Consider the following 26,805-nt stretch of genomic DNA (forward strand, 5'->3'; position numbering starts at 1 on the left):
ATTGCATAGGCCAGTAACTCGAGAACAGCATCAACTAATAGCGATGACAGTGTACATTCTTGTTGTGTTTTCCACTTTACTAACAATGCTTTAGGTGTTTAACAAATAAACATTTTATCAGCTCTCAGCAGAGAAGCTACACACTGCCTCTGACTTTCCAATTCTTCTGGGCTTTCCTTAGTGGCTTCCTTTGTCCAGAACCTTCAACCCTGAGACAGCCCTACCTTTGTTGAAAGGTGAAAAGTTAGATTCTTCTTCACCTATTGCCTCCAAAGGAAAAATTGGAGCGCAGGGCTGGAATTCAAAAGAGCAGCTGCCAGAGGACCGGGTTGGAAGAAGTTCCCTCTTGCTCCAGGACTCAAGCCACAGAAGGAAGAACCCGAGGGTGGGGAGGAGTCGGGGCCACCCCCGCCCCCAGCCCCACGTCGGTGCCACCCGCGGAGATGAAATGTGAGCCCGGGTGGCCCAGGACGCCGGAGTGGCTGCCTCGCCTGCCGCCTGAGCGCCGCGGCCAGAGACAAAGAGACCTTGGCCCCAGCGCAGCCCCGCGCGCCCCGGCCGGGCTCCCCTCGAAGACGCTCAGGGCAATGGCCCGGTCCCCGCGCGACCCCCCTCTCGGGAGCGCTGCCCTCTCCCTCTGACCGCGCTCCGGCTCCTCCGCGGCCCGGGCTCTCCCTTCTCCCCCCCATCAGCCCTCTCTCCAGTCTGTGCGTCTGTCCGTCTGTCCTGGCGCGCAACCTCCGGCCACCGGCTTGGATGGACGCGCTGAGGCTGCCCGGGGGTCCAGGAATCTTGCTTCCGAAGCTGGTCCTGCTCTTTGTCTACGCAGGTCAGTGGCCTGGGGCGGCGGGAGAGGGGAACGAGACTTGGGACTGAGCTCGGGTCGCCCTCTGGCCACGCGGGTTGGGCGGGAGGCACGGGGACCCTGGTGGGAGAGCCGAGACGGGGTGGTCCCCGCCGGGCAGCCAGGGAAGCCGGCGTGCTGCGACCCTCGGCTCGACCTCCCCCGAGGTTTTGTTTTGTTTTGCTCCTTTTCTTTAACTTTCCCTTTCCCCTTTCCTCCTCCCTTCTCTCTCTGCAAGCAATTTAAAACTCCCAGTCCAATTTAAAAATCCCAAACGCGCATTTAGAGGATTTCACTCTCTGGATAGCGTTCCATTGATCCTGTCCACGACTCAGGAATCTGGGGGTTGAGGGCAGAAACTGAGGGGTGGGAGAAAAGCATTTTTTTTTAAAAAGTACCCAAGATTTAGAGGTATTTGCTGAAGTTTTAACATGAACTAATGTGGTGACTTTTCCATTTCAAGGTAGTTATCTCCTCTCCTTGTTCAAGGTAGTCTATCTCCTCTCCTTGCTACCCCCACATTCTGAGTATTTCGAAATATAAAGCCTTAGACCATCGGGTTTCTTGTTTTGTTTTTTTTCACTTTAGAAGTTGATTCTCAAGTGTGGTAGTCTGGATAATTGGATGCTTTGAGTTCAAATAGGAGGTTTTCGGGAGGCGTAAATTCACCCAGAGTCTAATCCTGTTTTCATCGATTTCATGAAGCACTGTTTATAGGTGAAAGGAATTTCATTTCCCTCCTCCTAATTATTCTTCCTGAGAATTGCTAATAATTGATGGAGCAAAGCGGTTTTCTTGTTTCATGATTGATATGGAACTCAAAATGGCTTTTCACTGGTTATTCATGTATAAAGTTAATTACACATGTGGTTTTGCATTTGCTTCCTATTCACAAAAGAAGCTGAAAGCAAAGTTCTTTGTAAAATGTTTTCATGTCTCTCGCTTCCTAGGACAAAAAAAAAAAAATCACAGGCTTACCTGTGACCTTGCAATAGTAAATTTATGTAGCACTGTGATTTATTTTTTGATACTTAACGAAGATTGCGACTGACATGAAGAGGTTCTTCAACATTATTGAACGTGAACGTCAAGAGAATTGAACTTCTCATTCAACCTTGCCAGAAATGACTCCCCAAACTTCTATAGAAATTTTCAATTGATACACTAAAATGTGAATTAGTAGCTGTCTATAAGTTATTTAAAAGATATTTTATTGCAAGGAAAATGCTGACTTTCAAATGCAAAAATTCATCAAAGTAGGAAAAGACCTTCCTACTTAATGAGGAGAAACTGCATTGTAATCCGTTTGCTTATTTCTGTACCTTAAAGTGTATTCCAGAATTTGCGAAGCTAAAAGAAACAATTGCGTTATTGGTTTTATATTAAAATCTTCCCATTAGTTCATTTGAAACAATGATTCTTTTCACCTCCTCTGTTTATCCAAAAACAAAAATAAAAATAAGAAAATAGAACAAAACCTCACTCATCTTTACTCAAGCACACCGTTGAACAACAACTGACTCCTTGTCTATTTTATTCCCTGTGGTAAACTGAAAGCTTCTAATGCACACGCTTTTCCTTCCTTTCGTCCTGTTCCCCCACCCCACCCCCACCCCCACCTCCACCCCTACCCCACCCTGTGCTTGGTGAACAATCCCCAGGGTTCAGGAAATCTGCAAAGCCTTCTGGCAACAAGTTTGGTTAGTTTAGAAAGTTTTGCTGCGTTCATTTCTTCTCTTCTTAGGCATACCCCCCTCAAAAGCTACAGAATAACTACAAGCCAATAATACTAAATTAACTTACTATCTTTGATAAGGAATATTTAGCCAATGTGTTCTTTGGTGTTAACTCCCGAACTCTTTGCTTCAGAAATCCCTTTATGCTTGCCTTATTTATTTACCCAATATTCACTGAGTGAGGCATTTTGAGTGTTATATAGGACAGAGGCCTTGCTCTGAGTTTCATCTGGGAGATAAAGGAGGCCTATTATAATGTATAAAAGGCTGTGTCATAGGCGAATTACAGTCATGTGCCAGAACTGTTCACAGGAGGGAACCTCATAGCTGGCTTAGGAGAGTAAGCTCCAGGAAGATGATGTCTGTTTTGTTCAGCATGATATTCAGAGACTGGCAAAATACCTGGCCCATAAGAAGAACCCAATAAGTAATCTCTCAGAGAAATTGAACTTAAGGAGGAATTTAGGGACTAGATAGGGAAGCCTTGGACATAAGGAAATGGAGGAGGATATAATGTGAACAAAGGCAAAAACCATGAGATATATATTTGTAATGATAGAGAATTCATTTTGGTTGGAACTAAGACATGTGGCTGGATGTGAGGACTGGGGGATGATGAGGAAACAATGCCAATCTAACAGTTGAGACACCCTGTTAAATAAATTTCCAGCTTTAATGGGACAAAAACCTATGCAGATGCACCGCCTATAACCTGAATTATTTTCCCCCAAAGCAGATGCACTAAATTCATGCTCCCTTTGATAAGGAGGTACGGGCGAAGTTTCTGTGCCTAAAGCATCACGTTTTGCTGTGGAACCACCTTCGGAAAGAGACCCGATGACATTTATGCCGTTATCCAACTCCCACCGCAGGCAACAAAGACAGGATTTGGCCAAGGTTTTACCTTCCCAGCCTCAGCCAGTGACTGCTGTCCCCTCCCTTTCCTTCCTCCCTTATCCTCAGCTGTAGCTTACAAGAGCCATTTCTGAGCATGTGCTTTGCAACCAGATGTCGCTTTTCCTGTGCCACGAATTCCTTGAGGTGGGGGTGAGGGTTGGAGAACCTTCTTCCACATCATGCCTTTGATTCAAGTCACTGAAGAAAGTTTGAACTGGCTACTTTTCAAGAATATTCACTCGAACATTAGAGGTAATATCAATTATCTTCTGAAACAATTGGAATGTTCCATTCCTTACAAGTGAGAAAATGCTCTGGTGCCTTCCAAATCCAATTTTCACAGAATTGAAAATCGGATTTCAATTTTCTCTCCACTAAACTGGAGAGAGCAACTAACATAGAAGATTTGACGTGTGGTCAAAACCTCGGTTTGAGAATGTTGCGATTGTGAATCTGTTTGCCATACTGTTACATCTGCCCTTGTCAGTTGTTTAATTCTGGGAAGTAGACAGGAGTGCTAGAAAATGCCATCAAAATAAGGAACAACTTGTGACACGATCCTGATGTTTGCTGCAGGTGTAATCCAGCTCCTTGGCTACAAGATGTTGGGCTTGGTTTCCTGTAACATTGGTTCAAAATATTTTGATAACACCACGTCCTTATAATAGTAGTAACTGGAATACAATAATAGTAATTGAACCTTTGATATTCATGGAGAGTTTAATAAGATGTCACTATCAAGGGCATCATTCCGAAGGCACCCCATGAAGCTACCTACATATGGGTTGTCCTGCTCACACAGAAAAAATGGGGACATCGGCTCTTCCACTCTCCGAATGGCTTTAAAGAACATGCAGCAAAACATCCCTGTTAAGCCTCTTGAGACAACTAACTAATCTAAATGTTTGAATTAACTAAACAGCACTAAAAATGAGAGCTATAGAAGTTCATAGGGAAACATGAGAAGATAAATAGCCTTAAAAAGTGTGATGCACTCTGCAAAGAGCATACCCTGTCAGTAGGTCATTAGATTGTGCTTCTGTCTTCAAAATTGAGCAGTGGTTTTCAGTAGAGTTACTGAATCTTACAAAGTAATTATTTCTTCCTCTCCTTTCTCCTTACCTCATCTCAGAAGAAAACATTAAGGTTTATTAATTTATGGGGTAGAAGTAAAATGGAGGGGGAAAAAAGGTGAATGTTTTCACGTGTTCTGCAAAGGCCATGCATTATTGAAAAAGATCAATGAACTTTGCTACTTTCTGACATTCATTTGTCGAGAATCATCCTGTCAAGAAGGTGGTTTAAAAACAAAATCTAGGGGCACCTGGGTGGCTCAGTCGGTTCAGCGTCCAGCTTCGGCTCAGGTCATGATCTCACATCTTGTGGGTTCGAGCCCCGTGTCGGGCTCTGTGCTGACAGCTCAGAGCCTGGAGCCTGCTTCAGATTCTGTGTCTCCCTCTCTCTTTGCCCCTCCCACCTTGTCCTCTCTCTCTCTCTCTCAAAAATAAATATACATTAATTTTTTTTTTAAATCTAAATTTTTCTTTCTGGATAAATCAATCACCTGGACACACAGACATAATGTAACATCTTGTACTTTTCGGTTATGGTTTGACAGGCAAGCAAAAGTGTTACATAATTTAGATAATAGTGGATATTACCTCTAGGGATTGAGTTGGAAAGGACTTCCTTTGTGATTCTTGAACATGTAACTTAAATTACCAGACTATATTTAGTGCGTTTCTAATCATGTACCTCAAACTCACATATCCATGATAATTTATACCAGTGATTGTAATTAAATAATCATCTGAACTTGTTAAACATAAATCATTTAGGTGGCACGAAGAATTTTTAAAAGCTAGGGCAATTTTTATTCAAATTTGGGGTCTAATTTTCCTTGCCAAAAACATATGGAAGAAAAAAGACATATTGAATAAAAAAGACGGTTTTATCAGCTCCTACATGTCCTTTCTACTCAGAAAGCACCTTTTTCCCTTCCCATAGTGCTGTTTCATAACTTGTTGATTCTGAAATCTAACATTAAATAAATTCCTAATTATTCACGAGATAGTTATCTACGGAAACGCCTTCCTACAACTAACCCATTATCTTCCAGTCCAGATGAATTGACAGGATATGCAGACTCATTTGTGTTACCATATGTACGCAAACTGTCGTTATGAGGGTAAAACAAAATGTACAGAAAGAGTAACATAGAATGCATTGTCATAAAAACATACATTATCTAAAAAGTATCTCCAGTTGACAATATACACGTCAATAACACATTCCATCAAAGGACCTTAATGTGACCCTCAAGTCAAAAGACTTTATCATTTCGAAATTGTTATAAGAATTCTGTTGCAAAATTGAACGGCTGATCTGTTGGATCATTCGTTTCTCCTTCCGTTGTCCCATTCAGCACTTTCAACGACCAGTTATGGTGTTGGATGAAGGAAATTCAAAACAGAATGGTCTTTGCCTCTTCTGGATTTACGTCCAATAGGGAAGGAAGACTAGTTTAGATGCTTATTCATGTTTGAGAATTCTGAGTATGCAAAATGAATATCTAAATGCACCGAAGTGTGGTCGCTGACCGATGGAGCTATAAAATAGAATACTTTTCATGAGGCTGTGATTTCAGAACTGTAAAGGACGTGTGTGGTGTTTCTTTTGCAGAGGATTGCCTTGCTCAGTGTGGCAAAGACTGCAGATCTTACTGCTGCGATGGGGCCACGCCCTACTGTTGTTCCTACTACGCCTATATTGGGAATATCCTCTCGTGAGTACTGGTCAAGTTCGGCAATACTGACGCTCTTTCCATTCCTCAGTTACGTGTTCACAAAGTACCAAGGTACATAGGTAGGGGCAAGAAATTTTAAAAGGGGTTATTTTTTAAGTTTATTTATTTATTTTGAGATAGGGAGAGGAGCGGGGGTGGGGGGGCGTCCCAAGCAGGCTCCACGCTGTTACATGAAATGCTACGTGTGACCTGAGCTGAGACCACATGAAACGCTTGATCACACGAAACACTAGATGTGACCTGATCTGAAATCAAGGGTGGGACGCTCAACTGACTGAGCCACACGGGTGCCCAAAGAGTGGTTATTGACGTAAAGCCTTCACTGGAGATATTAAACACTCATCACTATCTACAGTGTTATATTATCTAACAAAATATGCAAAGTGATATGCAACATAAGCTGCTTTTGTTAGAAGAGGGTTAAGAAGTATTCTTTTACGCTTAATTTGTGTTCCATAATAACAATGTTTTTAGTCCACCACATGCATATTATTGATCATTTTTTAACATTGTCAATGATATGGTTTTGTCTGCTTTGTTGAAGGATTTGTAAGTTAGAATTTGTCATTTAATTATGGCTGGTGTATTTTGCCATGTATTTGTCTATCTCATTCAGTAGATGAGAGACATTATGAATAAAAACAGTTAAGATATGAAATGTCAATTTTCTATATAATGTATGTCAAACAACTTCGGGAAGTAAGCTTAGAGCCCAAGAAAGTCTAAGCATCAACCCTATACAGTGGTAACCAAGTACGAACACGAGTGAAACAAACACACATAGACTGTGTTTAACATTCCTCCATAACAAATTGAGAATTAATTTTGGAGATGCCCCTGGGCAACGGGACATGGAGAAGCTGGAAGGGCCTTCAGGGTTATATGTCTGAAAGGTTTGCAATTCTTTGTTCTTCTACACGGATCTTAAAGTCAAGAAATTAGAAAATTAGGAACGTAAGACTTTTCAGAGTCAAAAATCACACGTGGCTTTCAAATAACAGCCAGGATCTAGTCTTTTAGACTAGCTCCTTAGTTTTTATTTTTCAAGTGAATATCACGATAACTCATTCTCCATTCCCTGAGGACAGAAGAGCTGGCACCACATACACTTTCTAAAATCAAAGTTGGGGCTGATAGTGGAGATCATAACTGTCTGAATAAGGCCAAAAATAATCATACTTCAGGATACTCTTGAAGTCTGACATGGCTCTAAGAATTGTCAGGCTATAATAAAGATTGATGAACGGAATTTAAGCATTCTTGAAATGCAAAATAAACTGTAAATAAAATGTTTGACATTTTCTCCCAGAAGTCTTGCTGAAAAAGGGTTTAAGTCTCCTTCTTATATTAGAGATCAGTCAGAATGATATTTACAGGATTAATCAGCTCAGAATACGCTCAATATAAATATATAAGGATGTTTCACATTTGTATGTCACTTCTCACTCTTGAAGTACTTCAAAATAGGCGCGCCTGGGTGGCTCAGTCGGTTGTGCGTCCAACTCAGGTCATGAGTTCAGTTTGTGAGTTCGAGCCCCGTGTCAGGCTTTATGCTGACAGGTCAGAGCCTGGAGCCTGTTTCGGATTTTGTGTCTCCCTCTGTCTCTCTGCCCTCCCCCGTTCACGCTCCGTCTTTCTCTCTCTCTCTGGAAAATAAATAAACGTTAAAAAAAAATTTTGCAATTTAAAATAATTTAAAATACATAATTGCTAAATTCCAATTTCATTTTCTAGTGGATTCCACATGCCAGCTGTTGGTGTTTCAGGTAGATGTGCAGGTGGGCTCAGAAGGTGGTATAGATTTGAGGAAACAAGCTTCAGAGTGATTCCGTGATTCTCTGGTCCCCTGGCTCCTGGTCCCATCCACTAATATCCATTACTGTGTGCGTTGTGTCCTTATTTGTCACCTCACAGCTAACTGCACCCTGGGAAATACAGAGAGAAGAAAAAATTACTAAAATCAGAACTTTAAAATTTTAAATTTACAGATGCGCTTTGTATGTTTTATATTGGCATTCAGATTTACATTTTTATGGTATGCATTGTAACTCTTTAATTTTACCCTTGGTTAAAGCAAAGAGTTAGTGGAATTGATCTATTTGTCCGGGTTATTAGGGCCATGGACTGGTTATATTTGAAGAGAAGAATTGTGTTTTGAGTTGGGGGGAATATAAACACAGATGGCATTATATTTCAGGCGGTTATAACTGAATTCTGTGTTCAGAATAGAAGCCATTAAGTAAATCCTTTGGTAAACAATTCTCAGGAGGAAAAAAAAAAAAGAGAAGCTTTAAAGTGTTTTCCCCCACTGAATAAAGGAGAATACATTTTCAGGATTTCCAGTAATTGTTTAAGATTTGAAAAGAGTTCTTAACTCCACCCAAAGCTTTTTTTTTTAAGTTGTGGGGGGAAAGGAGATAGAAACAAAATCATTCCAAGAATGCTTACAAAAGTTCTTTCATGCACATGTTTTCAAATATTGCTATTTTGGAACACATAAACTACCTTCTTCTCTTCCAAGTATCCAGGCACATTCTTGCTAAAATCATTTTAATTATCTTAACAGAAAGTTAAATCTTTGTCCTTATTAGAAAAGTAATAAGGAAGAAAGCTGTAAACACAATGGGATGTAATGTATCCTAAATGGCTAATTTTATAAATTGGTTACAATTTGCTTTCTATTTTTGTATGTTTTCAAAATAGAAGATATCTTGGCTCAGCTTAAAATGAACTAAAAAGAGTGCAAAGTACAATCTGGGTCATTCTAAACTGTTCACAAATCAGTAAGGTAATGTGCAGTCAATCCTCATCGCTGAGGCCCCTCTAAAATAATCAGAGAGAAGTGTTCAGCCCTAACTCTGTTTCCTTCAACTCCCTTTTCTGTTTTACAAATGAACCACTAAGCTTCATTTGTAAAGAGATCCCAAGAGCTAAATTTACCTTTTAGTTGAAAAGCCTTACTTACATTACTCAGGTCCCTTGTTTTTAGACATTTTACATTCTAAATATGAGTTCATTTTGACAAATAAATTTAGATTCTACATCCCCACATTTTTTTTCTTTTTTCAGTTAGGAATTTTTTAAAGTTTATTTATTTATTTTCAGAGAGAGGGAGAGAGGGAGAACATGGGTGGGGTAGAAGCAAAGAAAATTCCAAACAAGGTCCACACTGTCAGCACAGAGCCTGACACGGGGCTTGAACTCACAAACTATGAGATCGTGACCCGAGCTGAAATCAAGAGTTGGACGCTTAAACGACTGAGCCACCCAGGCGCTCCTTCAGTCAGGAATTTTTAATTTTACATGTGTCTCCTGAAAAATTTTAAAAATTCAACTTTTAAAATGGCATATCTACTTTTTAATTGGAGTATAGTTGGCATATAACATTATGTTAGTTTCAGGTGTGCAACATATTGATTCAATATTTGTACATATTGCAAAATGATCACCACAGTAAGTCTATTTTAAATAGCATATTTATTTTTGATCATTATGGTCACACATACTAAGTTCAATATAGAAAAATAGTCCCATTTTCCAGAATTTAAGAATGTTTTCACAGAAGTCAGCATATACTATGTAATCAGTTATTTACAAATACATATTGAGTGCTCATTAATTACTCTAGCAGTACTGAGCTAGGTTCTGGGATCCAAGGATGAATAAATGATATACCTTGACCTCTAGGAACTCACAATCTCATAAGAGAAGAAAGTGAAGAACATTTAATTCTGATTCAGTGAATTAATCTATCAAGTGTTATTGGAGGGCCAGGAAGAGAGAAAACAGCCAAGTCTTTGTGTGTAGTGTTTGGAAAGAAATGTTTAGGGAAAGTCTCATAAACATGAAATTGGATCAGAGTATTGAAAGATATTTATATAAATGGACAGCCAAGAAAGGGAGGTACATTCCAGAGAGAGACTGTCACTTGCGAAGGCAAAGATATAAGAATGGAACCGGTCAGTTTGAGAAAACCCATGTTATTCAATGTTGCTGTAGAAGGAAGGTTAAACTTTAAATATAACATACGAATAAGTAGGGAAGACAAAAGATAGGTCCTTACGTTCACATACTTTTAGTGGTCATGCTTAACAAAACTGAAACAAAATAATGTATTATTTTTCTTGATTAAGATAGCTGGTTTTATATAGAAATGACATACTCTTAGGTACTACTATGACAAAGGACATGGGTGAGAAGGGTACCAAATGGACATTATTTTATTTATGCCATAAAGAAAGGATTTGGAATAAACACTTTGAGATGTTGCGCTATTTAGAACAACTTATGACAGGATACGTGACCTTGGAATTATTTCTCCCTTTTTGAGACTTTTTGTCATCATGAGGGTAATTACCTGAAGATTAAAAGCCTCACTGTGCTTGAAAATGAGAATTGGGTCAACTCAAGAAGTAAACAATTTCTCATCAAAATGATTCTCAAACATTTCGTTTAGCCACTCTTCCCCGTGAAAAATAAATATCCGTGATGAATATGAAAAGGGATATTTCAATTTTTTGCTGCTGATGAAGTTTAATTGACATGCCTGAGGGAGAGGATCCAGCATAAAGACGTGGTTTGTAGAGTACTCTTTAGCATTGGAAGAATTCAAGGGGATAGAGGGTGCACTTGAGTGGCTAATTACTGTCAGTAATGGAATAAAGTAAAAACTTTACTGGACGTGAAGGGAAACTGCTATGTGAGTAAAAAAAAGTATTGTCTGGTGTCGAATAGGAGCCCAATAATGCCTAGGATGGACTTAGTGAGCCCGATAACAAGATGTAAGATTTAATCCTTTTATTCAGAAATAGATATTTGCTTTTCCAGTGTGCCTCTGTAAAATACAGCTCTGTCGAGGGATTCCTCAGAGCACCATCTGGCCAACACAAAATCCCCGTGGGGAAAAAAATCAAGAGGGAGAACTAATAATGGAGATCCTGGTGGGATTAAGTTTCTTTTCTCCTCAATGGAATGTGAAAGATGTATTGCCCACAGTTTTGCAAAGACAGCTAATAAATATCACCACTGTGATTTTAGAACCATGTTACGCATGAAAGCAAAACCGAGCTAAAAGATAAAGGTTTCATATTTTCAAATGGCATTTGAAGCGTATGCTCATTAAGTAGCTGAACGTTCTGAATAAAACACGTGGGACTCTTCAAATACTGACTGGGACATAATGTATTTTGAAAGGCCCTTTGGTATTGGGAACATCATTTAAAGTAATTAAAATAAAATATTCTTAGTACTTAGATATGAGAAAAACAACTCTGAAAGGTGCTTACTGAGCAAACCAAAGTTGGTGGGGTGAGGGGGGAGGGTCTTACCTTTAGTATGACACAAAGATAAATAATTAATATAATGTTAAAACAAATATGAATTTGGCTTCAAATGTAGTAACAAATTTTGTTTGATTAAGAATAACGTCAGTGTGCCTCAGAAGACATTTCTATTTTATGGGTTATTTTATAAAGATGTTTATACAATAAACATCTAGAAATCTAAAACTCTTCTCTGTCAAATCTTACATTCTATTTCATCGTAATTGCCTCTGTAAATTAAGCTTCAATGTCAGGAACATAATTTGTGTTTAGAAAGAAATAGATGAAGTTTCTAGAACAGGTTCTCAGGAATTTGTATCTATAAATATGTGGAGAGAGATTCTGTGTTCTACACCAGGTTCTGGGGGATAGAGCCTTGAACCAAACATGGTTCTTGCCCTTGAATTATTTATAAGCTACTGGGGAGCATAGACCTATAAAGAGATAGTTTAATCTACTGGGGAAAGTGCAAAATGCAGTGGAATTAGGGAAGAGAAGCTTTTAGTCCAGTTTGAGGGTTCTAGGAAAGCTTCTTGAAGGAGCGTAATTCTAAGATTAACCTCGAAAAGAAAAGCAATTGATAAAATGCATCGCTTACTTGGAGTTAAAAGAAAAGATTTAGCAAACTAAGAATACAGAGGAAAGTCTCTTCACCTTATAAATCTCTCAAAAAAGAAAAATCTCCAAAAAACAAAAAAACCCTATGTCAAACACCAGACTTAGTGGTACGATATTATATATAACCTTTCCCTTTAAAGCCATCTGTAAGGCAAGCTGGCATCTTGGGCTTCTATTCAGCATCCTGGTCAGTGTAACTAACAAGACAAGTTAAAAAGAGGTGATAAGAATTGGATAGGGGGGAGCTAAGTTGTTATTTATTAATGGTATGATTGCCTGTACTCTTCAGACTATAAAAATGAATGAGAATTCACCAAGATTGCCGTATATAAGCTCAGCGTACAAAAATTAGTGCATCCCTCTATAGCAGCAACATTCAGACAATGTAATATGTATGTGTGTACCCAAATCTCATTTATAACATCAAAAATGATAAGATACCTAGTCAGAGATCCAGTAATAGTATATGCATGGCATTTATGGAGTAATATAAATATATAAACATTTTGAGAGAAGAAAGAGAGAGCTACAGAAATGAAAAGATCTATCAAATTTTAGATGTGAATATTGTAAGCATATCAATACTGGTATATGTCAGTTCTTCCTGAACTGTATGTAAATTCAGTGGAGTTCTAATCACAACCCACAAGACCATTCTTTTTGTTGTTGCTGAGTTTGATAGACTGAGTGTAACGTTTTCATGGGATAGCAAAGGGTGTGAGAAAAAAAGATATGAAGAAGAACAAAGTGAGAAGACATGCCTTGGAGACATCAAGATTTATTAGAAAGTTATAGTAAATAAATTGTGTGATATTGGTTTACAGGTAAACCAATAGAATATAGAACTTAGAAATTGACTCATATATATATTGGGCTTTGACAGATAACAGATGGCCTTACAGACCAGTGGAGGTGGGTGGGTTATTCAATAAATGGTGCATTAGCTATCCATATGGGTAAACATTAAATTCGCTCACTCCATCACACCGCACCCAGAAGTCTATTCGTTCCTATTGGATTAATTACATAAATGCAAGAAGCCAACGTTTATCGCTTTTAAAAAAGGGAGAGAATGACATTATGGTATCAGGATAGGAAAGAGTTCTCAAATAAAAGGTAAAAACACAAGTACAACTACTAAAACTAAAAACCAATGAACTGTATACATTTTAAAAAAGATTTTCATCCCCATGACTTCTTTATTTTGTGACAGGCGGTTTGTATCTCTTAATCTTAACCCTTAATCCGCATGGCCAATGTGTGTGCACAAAAAAAATAGCAGAGCAGAGAAGTGGAAGGGCAATAAATGTACAGAAGATGCTCCACCCAGCGAGCCAAAGCTGGGAAATGAAATACCATCTCACACCCCTCAGGCTGGCAGTGCTGCTCAGTGTGACATGAGCCACTGTTCAGTGAGCCGCATGAGCCAGGGTGAACGTAGCTCACATTGCTGCGGAAAGAACGTCACCTGTTATCAGCACTTGGGGAGCAATTTGACCAAGTACAGTTAAGATGAACGTGGGCATACTTTGGAGGTTAGCAATTCCTCTTCCACGTATATTCCCTACAAATTTCCTAAATATGCAACAAGATTTATAATACTGGCAGACGTGTTAAACTAGCAAAACATTGGAAGCAACCTCAATTTCCATCAGAAGAAAATGGATCCAGTATATTCATACAATGGAACGGGATACAGAAATTACAGTGAATCCGTGCATGTTGGGGCACCTGGGTGGCTCATTCGGTTAAGCGTCTGACTCTTGGTTTCGGCTCAGGTTACGATCTCATGGTTTCGTGAGTTCAAGCCCTGGGTGGGGCCCTGTGCTGGCAGCACGGAGCCTTCTTGGCATTCCCTGTCTCCCTCTCTCTCTCTCTCTCTGCCTCTCCCCCGCTCATGCTGTCTCAGTCTCTCTAAAAAATAAATAAATAAGCTTAAAAAAAATCCGTGCATGTTAATGCATCACTATAGTAAATCTCAAAACTGGTAATGCTATGTGAAAAAGAGCTAACAGAAACAGACTGTGCAAAACATGATACTATTTGTGTGAAGTTAAACACATAAAATAATTCTGTGCATTACTTAGGAAACACGGGCATGTGGTAAATGTGTAAATATCTGAGGGAGCGAAGGGTATACATGAATTTGAGGATTTCCCAGGACTGAGGGATTTCCTGGAATGCAGAATTTTCAGTGCCACAATGGAGACAGCCCTTGGCAAACTGGGACAAGTTGGTCGCCTAGACACCGTTGAGCAATGAACTCAATTCTGCTACCGTGTGGAGAGAGCCTCAGATCCCAGAGGCGAAGGCCTCCATCGTACAAGACATCCTTCCACTTCAACCACCAGGGGCAAGTCCAGGTGGCCAGCTGTGCTTCTGACCAACCAGCTACAGATTGATGAATTTGTTGGAGTGGCCCGCAGAACCCAGAGAAACATTTTACTTGGTTATAAAAGGATCCAACTCAGGAACAGCAAGATGGAAGAGTGCAAAGGGCAAGGCCTGGGGAGAAGACTCCGAGCTTCTGTGTCCCCCTGGCAATCTGTTGTCCTCAACTCTCTGTGTGTTCACCAACCAGGAAACTCTCCAAACTCTGTCCTTTGGGGGTTTGATGGGAGCTTCATTCCAGAGGCATGATTGGACTCAGTCTCCAGCCCCACTCCCCTCCCCAGAGGTGGGTGGGTGGGACTGAAAATTTTCCATCCCTTATTACCCGGTTGGTTGCCCTGGCCACCAGCCCCCATCCTCAGGTGCTTTCCAAAAGTCACCTCTTTAACCTAACAAAAGACACCTTTAGGAAATTTCAAGCACCTGGGGAGCTCTGTGCCAGAAATAGAAGGAGGGCCAAATATAGATTTCTTATTATAAGCCTCAACAGCCCCTCGTTATCATGCAGATTCTGGTTTGGTAGCTGTGGGGTAAGACCCGAAATTCTGCGATTTTCACCACCTCCGATGGGCTGTCGACGCAGCCCAGCCTCCAAGCACACTTGGGTAGAGGAGGTTGGCGTGACTTGAGAACGTCCTAACCTATGAAATGAAATGGTAGAAGAGATTAGGACTGGAGGACTGCAGGCATGCGGGGCTAGTGACTGGGGCTAAAAGAAAGAACAAGCCCACATTTAATTCTGGAGCTCCTGCTTTGGATGATTGGGTGGATGGTGTGCTGGAACTAATAGGAAATATTCAAGAAGGTTCCGAGAGGGGAATTAATTCCATTTTTAATATGTTGAGTGGCGGGCCAGTAGGGGAGCAACGGTAATAGACTTTATAGCCTATGGGCTCAATTCAGTGGGTCTTCAAATGGTGAAATGGACTAATCGGAACTCCGTGGGAAGCCTGGAGCAGGCACAGATAGATTTGAGAGGACAAAGCCTAGAGGTGCTGGTTGAAAAAGGTGTAGAGAGAGGTGTATGAAAGAGAACAGCAAGCCAACCAGAGAGCCCCGGGGAGATTCGGGAATACACTGTGAGTTCTTCCCTTTCTATATTTAATCAGTCTTTTGAAAAGTGTTCTACATCTATTTCAGCCTCCCTTAGAGTGTTTTCTATCCCTTTGATATTCCTTCGCCTCTGTGTAAATCGATCTGTTCTTCACTAATCAGCCTGACTATACCTCCCGTGGTGGGGACCCTAAATGTCCTTATTTTCTCCTATGTGCTTTTTGTGTTTTATTATCTAAAATATATTAGTTTAAATTAAATTAATTAAATTAAAAATATATTAGTTTATTAATCTTCAGAATGGCCCTCATGACCGAGGTATTGTTATTTCTGTCTGTACAGATGAGGAAATTAAACTCAGAGCTGGGTAATCTCTCTAATTTTATACAGCTACCGTGTAATGAGCTGGCACTTAAAACTGTGTGTGCTTGACGTCTTACTGCCACTCCCCACTGGCTCCGGAAGATCTGAAGATTTCAAAAGGGATGAGTAGACACTACTCATTGCTGTAAGACCTTATGGAGACCTAAACACCGTACTTTGGGGAGAGCGCTTTTTTACCCCTAACATCTGGATTAAATTCCCTCCCTTATGCTGCCATAACATTATCCTTTCTCTACTCTGTTATTATTTATCGCTTAGCTCAGGTTCCAAAATTATCTTTCTGCCCTTCCATACTCTAGACCCTGAGAGGGTAAGAAGCCAGTGTGGCAATTTACCATCAAAGGTAGAGAGTGGAACCAACTGAATGATCCCTAATGGGCTGTTGTTTTTTTTTTAAGTTTTTATTTATTTTTGAGAGAGAGGTACAGATTGGAGAGGCAGAGAGAGAGAGAGAGAGAGAGAGAGAGAGGGAGAGAGAGAGAATCCCAAGCAAGCCCCATGCTGACAGCAAGGAGCCCAACGTGGGGCTTGAACCCACGAAACGCAAGATCATGACCTGAGCCGAAATCAAGAGTTGGATGCTTACCTGACCGAGCCACCCAGGCGCCCCCATAATGGATTGTTTAAATGCAGGTCAGTCCTTCATGTGCTCCCGAAGAACCGGATATATGGTGGGTTCTACACAAATATGTATCACCTGGATAAATACAAAACAAATTCGGAAATGTTATTGATTTCAGAGAATTTCTTTTCCTGGAGTATAAATCAGGTGTCATTAATGGAATGGTCTCTATGTAACCACACATCAGTTTCTACTCACACCGTTTAGGATAAATTATAATCAGATGGCAGGGATCAGACTTTGAAGACCGATTTGATTATGACGATTTGACCTCTTGTCACATCTGTGGTGTGAATGTGCTCCTTCCAGGCTGCCAGCCCATGATTACTAAGGGAACAGCCTCCTTGCGACTCGAGTCACCTGCATAATTTGGGGAGATAAAATGTTTTGCTGACAAAATTGAGGAGGGAAGAATTAGGCACACACGGTGCTTTTTACGGGATTATCCTGGGCGAGTTCTGGTGGGCAGCTACGGGCCAGAACCCATGTCTCCTGCCTACAAAATGTTAGGATGAACACATCCACAGCTGATGAAAATTTCAGAGGGCAGTGATAACCTCATAAAGTGTCATAGGATTCCAACTGAAAGGGCCACGGGTGAAAGCCTCGACCGTTTAACCCATAGTAACTCAGAGACAAATGGAATTTGTAGTTTCAGTATTCATTTGTAAGGAAAGAGGAAGAAGAAAGATCTGACACGTAACAAGAATGCTTTTTTTTTAATGCCCCTGCACCAATCTGCCAAAAATAGAGCAAAACATGACAAATGACTCCAAACATACTCTGTATGAATTCAGGCTGTTAAAAAAGGTGGGCAGAACTATATCTCCCTGAGCTGCATTTTGCAAAAAGTAAGTGCCGCCTGTGGTTGCAAATAATCACCTGCGCAGCGTTGATACAACATTCTTTCTCTGCGGACACCAGGAATATTATTATATTATACGTGAAGTATTATACGTGAAGAAATACTTAAATGTATCAAGTTAGTGGTGAAAACGCCACTTGACAATTGCAATCCTGAGCGATACGTATCCTTACGTTAAGCAAATAGACCTCTTTGCCCTTTGCCAGGTGGAATTCAACAGAAAATTCTTTGTGATTTCTCTTAACTGTTAGTAGTCTTAGTGATAGGAACTTGTAGAAGAAAGACCAAGAATGTTTGGATTCACAAAAAAATGCATTTGAGTTTCTCTTGCTCTTATGCTCTGCAAACTTTATTCTCCTAATGTCACCGAGCCTGGGTTTATTAATTTGTAAAGAGGGAACGGTAGTAACAACTTGCCTACCTCTCAGAATTTAGCTAAAGGATATATTTGTTATTAAAAGCATTTAGAAAGGGGCGCCTGGGTGGCTTAGTGGGTTGAGCATCCGACTTTGGCTCAGGTCGTGATCTCATGGTTTGTGAGTTGGATCCTCGCATCAGTCTCTCTGCTGTCAGCATAGATCCTGCTTCGGATCCTCTGTCCCCTCTGTCTCTCTGCCACTCCCCGCTTGCTCTCTCTCTCTCTCTCTCTCAAAATAAATAAATAAACTTAAAACATTTAGAAGAACTGTGCACATTTCCCTGTCATTAATGAAAACATCGGGCTTTGCAAATCTCTGGAGTTGAGAAGAGAGAAGCAAAGTGACTTCTCCAAGGTCATTCAGAAATCCATGACTGATCTGCAAAGTGAGTGCCACTTTGGGTGTAAGACCTCCTTGGTCCTCCAGGCCAAAACATAGGCTTCTGCCCTCAGGAAAGCACCCTCAGCCTTGAATGAAATAAACGACCTTTTTAATCAAACGTGATTACCATCTCTTAACCGCAAAATCTACTAATTAAGCACAGTGTTCTGCCGCCCAGCAATTGCTAAAAGCGTAATACAGCCCAGAAAGTCATGTGCGTACGATAGACAAACGCTCCGTGTTGCCCTAGGCTGACCTATGAATCAGAGAAGCCAACTCAACACTGGGGTAAGGAAGTCCAAATATAAATATATAAACCTGATTTATTAAAAAAGCACGCAGGTAATAGCAAATATTGGGGAGGCAATGATTTGTTTTACTAAACTATTCCTTATAGGGTTCCAATTAATTCCCCTTTCAAAATTTATTTTATTCACAACTTTTCAGAAATGTATATTGTACATAAGCCTGGTTCATCTCTGTGGATGACATGTCAGTAATTAATACACAAAAAACGTGTTCTACCTGCTGACCACTTAGGGGCACGTGGGTGGCTCAGTTGGTTGAGTGTCCGACTTCGGTTCAGGTCATGATCTCTCAGTTTGTGGGTTTGAGCCCGGCGTCGGGCTCTGTGCTGACATCTTCGAGTCTGGAGCCTGCTTGAGATTCTGTGTGTGTGTCTGTGTGTGTCTCTCTCTCTACCCCTCCCCAGCTTGTTCACTCTCCCTCTCTCTGTCTCTCTCTGTCTCTCAAAAATAGATAGACATTAACAGCTGACCATTTCAACAGTGATCACAGTACTCTATAGATCTGAGTGTGCCTTTGCATGTAAAAGCTTAGAAATGCCCTGATTAGGCTTTTTAAAAAATGTCTTAATCAGCAGTAAGTTAGTGCGTAAAAGACAAAAATTAAAAAGGCAATGACTTGCCTCTGATGATATTGTACATAACCTACATTTGCCACATCGCCAGATTGAAAATATTTTAGGTGGTAACGAGTAAATGCCAGATGGTATGCTGAGTAAAAAGTCATTGATCATGGCAAGGATCAGCTGAGGTCTATCAGTCCTAAAATGAATTCCTGTGTACTCAGTTTGTTGGCTTGAAACAGCCAGCTTATTGCACATGCTACATATTTCGTTTCGCGTTTGTGGTACAATCGTTTCGTCTCACTACCTTTCATGGCAAGGATTGGCTCCAGTTCTGGGGGAGACACAGAAAGTGTGCTCCACTCTCTGCCTCCCGCTGAATGCAGCTATAGAATTGGGGTGGGATGCAGGAAAAGCCCTTTCAGGTGTATGGAAAGTAAACAGTAGCAAACAGATTGGGGAACAAGACCAGAATTCAAAGTACTGCCTAACTAGCCATGAGTTTACCAGTTGTTTTTTCCCCCTCTGTTTACTCCACTCTGGACTAAACGTAGCCCAAAACACAGAAGTAGCTTACACGGACAGTCAAGTAGATACAGCAGAATCTCTCCAGCTAAGTAACCGAGGACTCCACGTGCCGGAAGACCGCGGGGGAAAATACCCCGATATTTTTTCTTTGCTCTGCTCTCTTGCGTAGCTCCCAAGTGATCCTTTGGTTGCTGCAGCAGGGCCAGGGGTAATGGCAGCAGCAGGAGCCTAACATTCCAAGAAAGGGGAATCTTCCTTTCTGATCAGAGTGATGTTATACCAGGACGATGGGGCAAATCCCCACTGCTTTTCTTCTGTCTTTGTCCTCCTGGGGTCCACCCTGGCTATGAGCCCATTTGTAGAAACGCGCAGAGAGCAAAGTAAATAAAGCCCATTTTTTTGACCAGAGAACTGCAAGTGTTGTCCCAGGGAACCAGAAAGTACCGGTGAGATCTTTGTGCTCGCTTTGGCTGCACACGTACTAAAACGGAGATTAGCAAGGCCCTGAGTGAGGATGGCATGCAAATTTGTGCAGCGTTTCATTTTTTTTTTTTTTTTAATGCATGGATCCAACCCTAAATGGTATCCACAGAACTTGAGAGCTGAACACAGACAGGCTAGGCAACTAGCAACTAGATCCAAACCTGACTGCAAAGGCTCTGGAAATGGAACTCACATTAAAACCACAACCAGCAGTCTGACTGAAGCTTGTGGTCTGAATTGAAACTGGTTGGTCACCTGCTGAAACAAAAATCTCAGAATTCTCCATACATGTCACACCAAAATCCTCATAGCATAAGACTCAAAGTCCAGGATATAATTCAGAAGCACCCAGCATACAAACAAACAATCAAACAAACAAGGAATCTTAACTCAAAAGGCAAACAGTCCTCAAGCAACAGACAGGTTGGAATTCTCTGACAGAGCCTCTAAAGCAGCTATGAGGAATAGGACCCAAAAAGTAAGGACAAACCCTATTTGAAATTCATGAGAAGACTGAAACAGAAAAAAGAAGGAAATGGGAAACCTGAGGAACCAAATGGTAATTTCAGAACAAAAAAAATTCAGGAGCTAAGGTTTAAAAGATTCACCGGATGGGCTCAGTAGCAGAGTAAAGCATACGTGAAGTTGGGGACAGAGTAGTAGAAATTACTCAATCTGAGCAACAGAGAGAAAAAATATTGAAGAAGAAGAAAAGAACAGGGTCTCAGGGAAAAGTCTAGCGTTGATGTCACAGAGTCCAAGAAAAGAGGACCACGATGCTTAACACTTCCCAAGTGAGAGAAACCACATATTCAAGAAAATTCAATAAACTCCCAAGAGGCTAAACTTAAAGAAATCCATACCAGACACATCCTAATCAAACTACTAAGAACTAGAGAAAATAAGATCTTGAAAGCAGCTAAAAAATAAGCAACAAATTACCTCCTGAAGAGCTACGATTTGAAGGAGTCCACATTTGTCATCAGAAACCATGGAGGACAAAGTGTCAACATTTTGTGATGTGATTTATGTGATGAAAGAACAGAAAGATGAGTCCACACTTCTATAACTAGCAAAAATATCCTTCCGGAATAAAAGTGAAATAAAGATATTTTCAGATTTTTTAAAGTCTATTTACTTATTTTAAGAACGATTGGGGCGTGGGGGGGGGGGTGCAGAGACAGAGGGAGACACAGAATCCGAGGCAGGCTCCAGGCTTTGAGCTGTCAGCACAGAGCCGGATGAGGGGCTCAAATCCACGAACAGTGAGATCATGACCCGAGCTGAAGTTCAACACTTAACCAACTGAGCCACCCAGGTGCCCCGAGACATTTGCAGGGTTTAGAAAAACTAAGAAAATATTTAGCAGTCAGACCTGATCCAAAAGGATTGCTAAAGGAACTTCTTCAAAAGAAGGCAAATGATGCCGGAAGGAAATTTGCAATATCAGAAAGGAAAGAAGAGTACAAAATTGGCATGTATTTGGGTAAATATAATAGCGTAATTTCCCCCTTTTGAGTCCTTTAAAAGATGTTAGACTGTTGGATGCAGAAACATATACATTGTAGGTTTGTGTTTTCAGTGGAGGGAAATGCTATGCATAACACAACCATAGCGTAACGCGGAGAGATTAAGGGATCTGTAAGACAGTGAGGTTCCGCCTTCCAGCTAAAGTATAAAAGTGATTCTCAGCGATGATGAAAAGTATGTGTTCTGCAATCCTGAGAGCATCCACGAAAAAAAGTAAATAAAAATAATTTAAAAATAAACAAAAAACAACAACAAAAAAAAGAACCAAAGCAAAAACCTATAGTGTAATACAGTTAAAAGAAGGCAGGAGAAAAGGGGAATTGGAATGAAAAACAAAGAAAACAAACAGAACGTAAATAATACATGATAGACCCAACGTATCAGTAATTACATGGGTGGTCAAAACACATCAAATAAAGGACAGAGAATGGATTTTTTTTTTAACTGACAGAAATTTGTCCTGTCTACCTGATACTTCAACTACAATGATATAGGTAGCTTAAAAGAATGGGAGGAGGGAAAATGGGGAGATGTTGGTCCAGGGGTACAAAGTTTCAGGTATACAAGATGAATTAAGTCCTGGAGGTCTGCTGTGTAACCATGTGACTATAGTTAGCAATACTCTATTGTGTGATTGCTAAAGGCATAGATCTTACATTTTTCTCAACACACACACAAAAGAAAAAGGTAACTGTGAGATGAGGGATATGTTGGTTACCTTGATTGTCGTGATTAGTTTACAATATATGAAAATATTGAATAACCAGGTTGTATACCTTAAATCTATGCAATTTTTAAATTAATTACCTCTTAATACAGCAGGGGAGGGTTGGGAAATGAGCTATCAAGCCATGAAAAGAAAAAAAAAAAGTAAAAGGATACAGAAAATACAGACTGTGCAAACTTGAACCAAAAGAAAGCTAGTGTGGCTACATGAGTGTGAGACAAAGTAAAGTCCAGAGCAGAAAGTATTACCAGAGACAAAAAGTGATATTGCACAGTGAGAAAAGGGTCCATCGATCAAGAAGACATAACCATCAAAAAGAGAAACATGTTTGGTTTCTGTAAACAGCAAATAGACTCATTATTTGTTGCTGAAGCGCATCTTAGGAGAGAGCAGTGTGTGTCTCTTGACGTACATACAGGGTTAGATGAAATTATTTGCATTTTCCCTTTGTTCATCTTTTTTCTTTTTAATTATGAGTCATGTCAGCGAATTGTAGATAATACCAGGAAAGCTTAGATTTACTGTATTCTAATTCTAAACCAACCTAAAACTTGGCAATTCCTGGCATTTTTATGTGTAATCACCTCAACTAGGAAATGAGATATTTAAGGAGGTGGCCCACACGTGTGGTGCACCAAAAACCCGTCGCAGTGATGGCAGAGATATTAATTTAATGGTACCAGATGCAGGGGCGCCTGGGTGGCTCAGTCAGTTAAGCATCCGACTTCAGGTCATGATCTCACGGTTCGTGAGTTCAAGCCCCACATCAGGCTCTGTGCTGACAGTTCAGAGCCTGGAGCCTTTTTCACATTCTATGTCTCCCTCTCTCTCGGCTCTTCCCCTGCTCACGTTCTGTGTGTATGTGTGTCTCTCTCTCTCTCAAAAATAAATAAACATTAAAGGGGGAAAAAAAAGTACCAGATAGAGTGCCCTGCAGATGACGTGAAAGGAAGATAAAGACACAAGCAACAGAAAATGAAGAGAATCGATAAATGAATTTTGTGGTAAAAGTGACTACAATAATGAATTTCAACTTAGGCTTATTAAGAGAAATACATTACTTCATGAAATGTAAAAGAGAATTTCGGAAAGAGAAAGAATAGAATATTAAAACCAAGAATCTAATCAGTGGCAGGCTTTCCCAACTATGTTCGTACATTTAAAAAAAAAATCATTAAACTATTTAAAAGAATGATCTTGGCTTTTCTCTTCTAATCTAAATATTTATGAGAAAGGAGAACTCACCAGGAACTGCAAGACCCAAAAATTCATTCCTTTCCTGGTGCAGGAAGAAAGTAGTTCATGAGGGAAAAGAGCTTATCCTGAAATGATTTATCCAAAGCCAGTAAAATCTGTTCTACTTTTCAGATTATGCTATTAGGAAGACTAACCCCCAGGTGTTTCCATTAATCGATAGTATGATTTAAAGACCTGCACAACTCTGTAGGTTTTTTTTTTCCCCGTGCTGCGTCATTTATTTCAAATAACGCTTTTAAGGCTATATTAGCATACAAGAAACAAAAACGTATTTATCCATTTCTTAAATCACACCCAAGCTTTTAAATGTCTTGCAGTTGTAAACACCAGACATTAATTATGTCTGTTCATAGGAAAGTAGAGATTTCACAGCATTTACATTAGTTTATTTATTTTTAATTTTTTAACATTTATTTGTTTTTGAGAGACAGAGGGAGACAGAGCATGAGCAGGGGAGGAGTAGAGAGAGGCACACACGGAATCCAAAGCAGGCTCCAGGCTCTGAGCTGTCCGCACAGAGCCCGACGCAGGGCTCCAGCCCACAAACCTGAGCTGAAGTCATGACCTGAGCCGAAGTCAGTCCCCTAACTGAGCCGCTCGGGCGCCCCTACATTAGTTTAAATTAGAGGTTCCTAAACTTCAGTATGCATCAGAATCACCTGAGAGTGCTTGTTAAAACTACATTTTTCCTAGGACCTAATGTAGAAATTCAGGTTCAGTAGGTCCAAAATGGGAGCCAGAAATCTATATTTTTATTAACCAACAAATAGCCCTTGGGCTACACTAGTCTAAGTTAACTATACCAAAGTACATTTCATTTTGGACTCTACTATCCTGTTTAGTTTTCAAATTAAGAAATAGAATCGAATTGTCATATAATGAACCGTAACTTCTTTGCCTTTATGCAGATTTAATAAAGACAGTTCAAATAACTATGGTAAGTGTTTTCAGGAGTATTTATATTGAAAATAAAAGGCTATAAAGGTTTACTTAGGTTTGATCAAAGTAATTGAATAGAAGGAATGACCAATGACTTCTTGGTAAGCCCACAGCAGTCATACTTACAGAGCTTTTACCGTTACCAACAGTAACGGATTGTAAAATGGGGATAATATTAGAATCTGTCCCATGGGTGGCTACGAAGAATAGATTAGTTTGAACTTATGGGCCACTTAGAACAAGAGCTAGTGCTCAATAATTTTTGGCTACTATCTCTTCTTCTCCATCATTATCAGTTATATGCTCCATGTTGGGCAAAGCAGGTAATGGCATGAGCGTGACACAGAAACTGTGCTGGTTCAAACATTTTTTCCTTGGCAAAGAGAATCAAAAATGCAGGAATATAAATACAGTCTTCACCAGGAAAGGCCAAGACCCTTAGCTTAAATGCTGCACGTGGGAGACCTTCTCTTGCTCCATTGTAAGAAAAATAAAAATGAGTCTTTGCACCTGGGGTTCCCCATCTAGAAAAATATACCCTCAGCCTTGCTCAGCTCTTGACTTTTGGTAGATTACGCTTCCATCTGCATTGCCTCAGTGCTGGGGAGCTGGCATTTCCACCTGATGGTTTTGGTGCCTATTTATTTATTTATTTATTTATTTTAAGGTTTATTTATTTCTGAGACAGAGATAGAGCCTGAGTGGGGGAGGGGCAGACACAGAATCCGAAACAGGCCCCAGGCTCCGAGCTGCCAGCACAGAGCCCCACGCGGGGCTTGAACCCACGAACCACAAGATCATAACCTGAGTCGAAGTCGGATGCTCAACCGACTGAGCCACCCAGGCGCCCCTGTGCCTTTTTAATATCCTCTGAGGCAGCCTCCGGCCACAGTGAGCTTCCTGCCTGAGCTGGGCAAGTTATTTCCTGAGCATCCATTATTGTTGCTGGAATACTCAGTCTGAGCTCAGTAGAATCTATGGTGGCCCTAATGAAGCTTTCTTTTTTTTTTGCATGGGCCCCTTCATTGCATCGAAGGGGGTGCATTTTTGTAGCACTTGTAAAGTAGGATATTTTGACTGTTTCTTTTAAGACCACAAGCTTTCCACTTCAATTACTTCTCCCCCAGGGGCTTTGGAATGGCTGTACCGTTTTAGGGACCAGCTGGGAGGTAACGGGAATTGTAGGATATATTTTTTCTAAGTTTAGTATATATTTATGTGGTTTATAGTCACTTCCATATATAGCTGTAACTGTTAGCCATTTCTGTATAGGAACGCTTCCCCCAAATGATCAAACAGCCCCATCCATCATGTTAGAGGAAAGACTGCATTATCTTTCTCTTCTCTGTCTAGGAAAAGATATTACGAGTTGCTGTTACATGAAAAGGAGCTCAAAGAATTTGCAGCCACAAAATGTAGTAAAACATAAAGGAATTTGTTCTGCTGAGTTGTGTCAGTCAGTTAATCAACTGTATCTTCTGCAAAATAAAGGGTCCTCAAAAGTCTGCAAGCTTCAGACTCCAGGAAACGCTGATCTACCTACCGCTGGTTTTTGATTAACTGACCTGTCTATACTCTGTAGTCCTATTACTTTTAATTTTTAATTCATGATATTGTAGAACTTTTCATAACCCAGGACTACATACATCATGTTCTAGCAGAAACATCAGTTGCTGTTATATTATTACCATTATTAATTATTATTATTGTTATCAATGCAATTATTAGACCTTGGGATAAGGGGAGGGGGATATATTGAACCAAACCTGTTCAATTATAGGAAGTGATTTCCTCAAGTCGTTTTGTATTTTGTGTTTTATTTATAAATTTTTATACTGTATTTTTAAAACTACATTTTAAGAAAAATCAAGAGACTTAAAGCACATAGAAATATTATCCTAACTTTTTCTTAAATTAAAAACTAAGCAAGGGTGCCTGGGTGGCTTAGTTGGTTAAGCGTCTGACTTTGGCTCTGGTCATGATCTTGCAGTTCATGAGTTCAAACCCAGCGTCAGGATTTGTGCTGCTCACAGCTCAGAGCCTGGAGCCTGCTTCCAATTCTGTCTCCCTGTCTCTCTGCCCCTCCCCCACTCTCTCTCTCTCTCTCTCTCTCTCTCTAAAAATAAATAAACATTA

At 40.3% G+C, this 26,805-nt stretch overlaps 1 protein-coding gene and 1 long non-coding RNA gene across 2 annotated transcripts in view; one reads left to right on the forward strand and one right to left on the reverse strand.

Annotated features, from left to right (window-relative positions):
* Positions 1-362: 362 nt before the first annotated feature.
* Positions 363-26,805, forward strand: part of CYYR1 (cysteine and tyrosine rich 1) — a 110,558-nt gene continuing 84,115 nt past the window's right edge. Inside the window, exons 1-2 of the mRNA XM_019467794.2 lie at positions 363-829; positions 6,160-6,262. Coding sequence (XP_019323339.2) covers positions 757-829; positions 6,160-6,262 — 176 coding nt within the window. The 5' untranslated portion in view covers positions 363-756. The remainder of the gene's footprint in view (positions 830-6,159; positions 6,263-26,805) is intronic.
* The window catches only part of LOC109277866 (uncharacterized), a 41,969-nt gene continuing 22,237 nt past the window's right edge, over positions 7,074-26,805 (reverse strand). Inside the window, exon 3 of the long non-coding RNA XR_008422428.1 lies at positions 7,074-8,208. This is a non-coding gene — a long non-coding RNA (uncharacterized LOC109277866). The remainder of the gene's footprint in view (positions 8,209-26,805) is intronic.

Source organism: Panthera pardus, unplaced genomic scaffold (genome assembly GCF_024362965.1).
Source record: "Panthera pardus isolate Hobbes unplaced genomic scaffold, ASM2436296v1 HiC_scaffold_16, whole genome shotgun sequence".
NCBI lineage: Eukaryota > Metazoa > Chordata > Mammalia > Carnivora > Felidae > Panthera > Panthera pardus.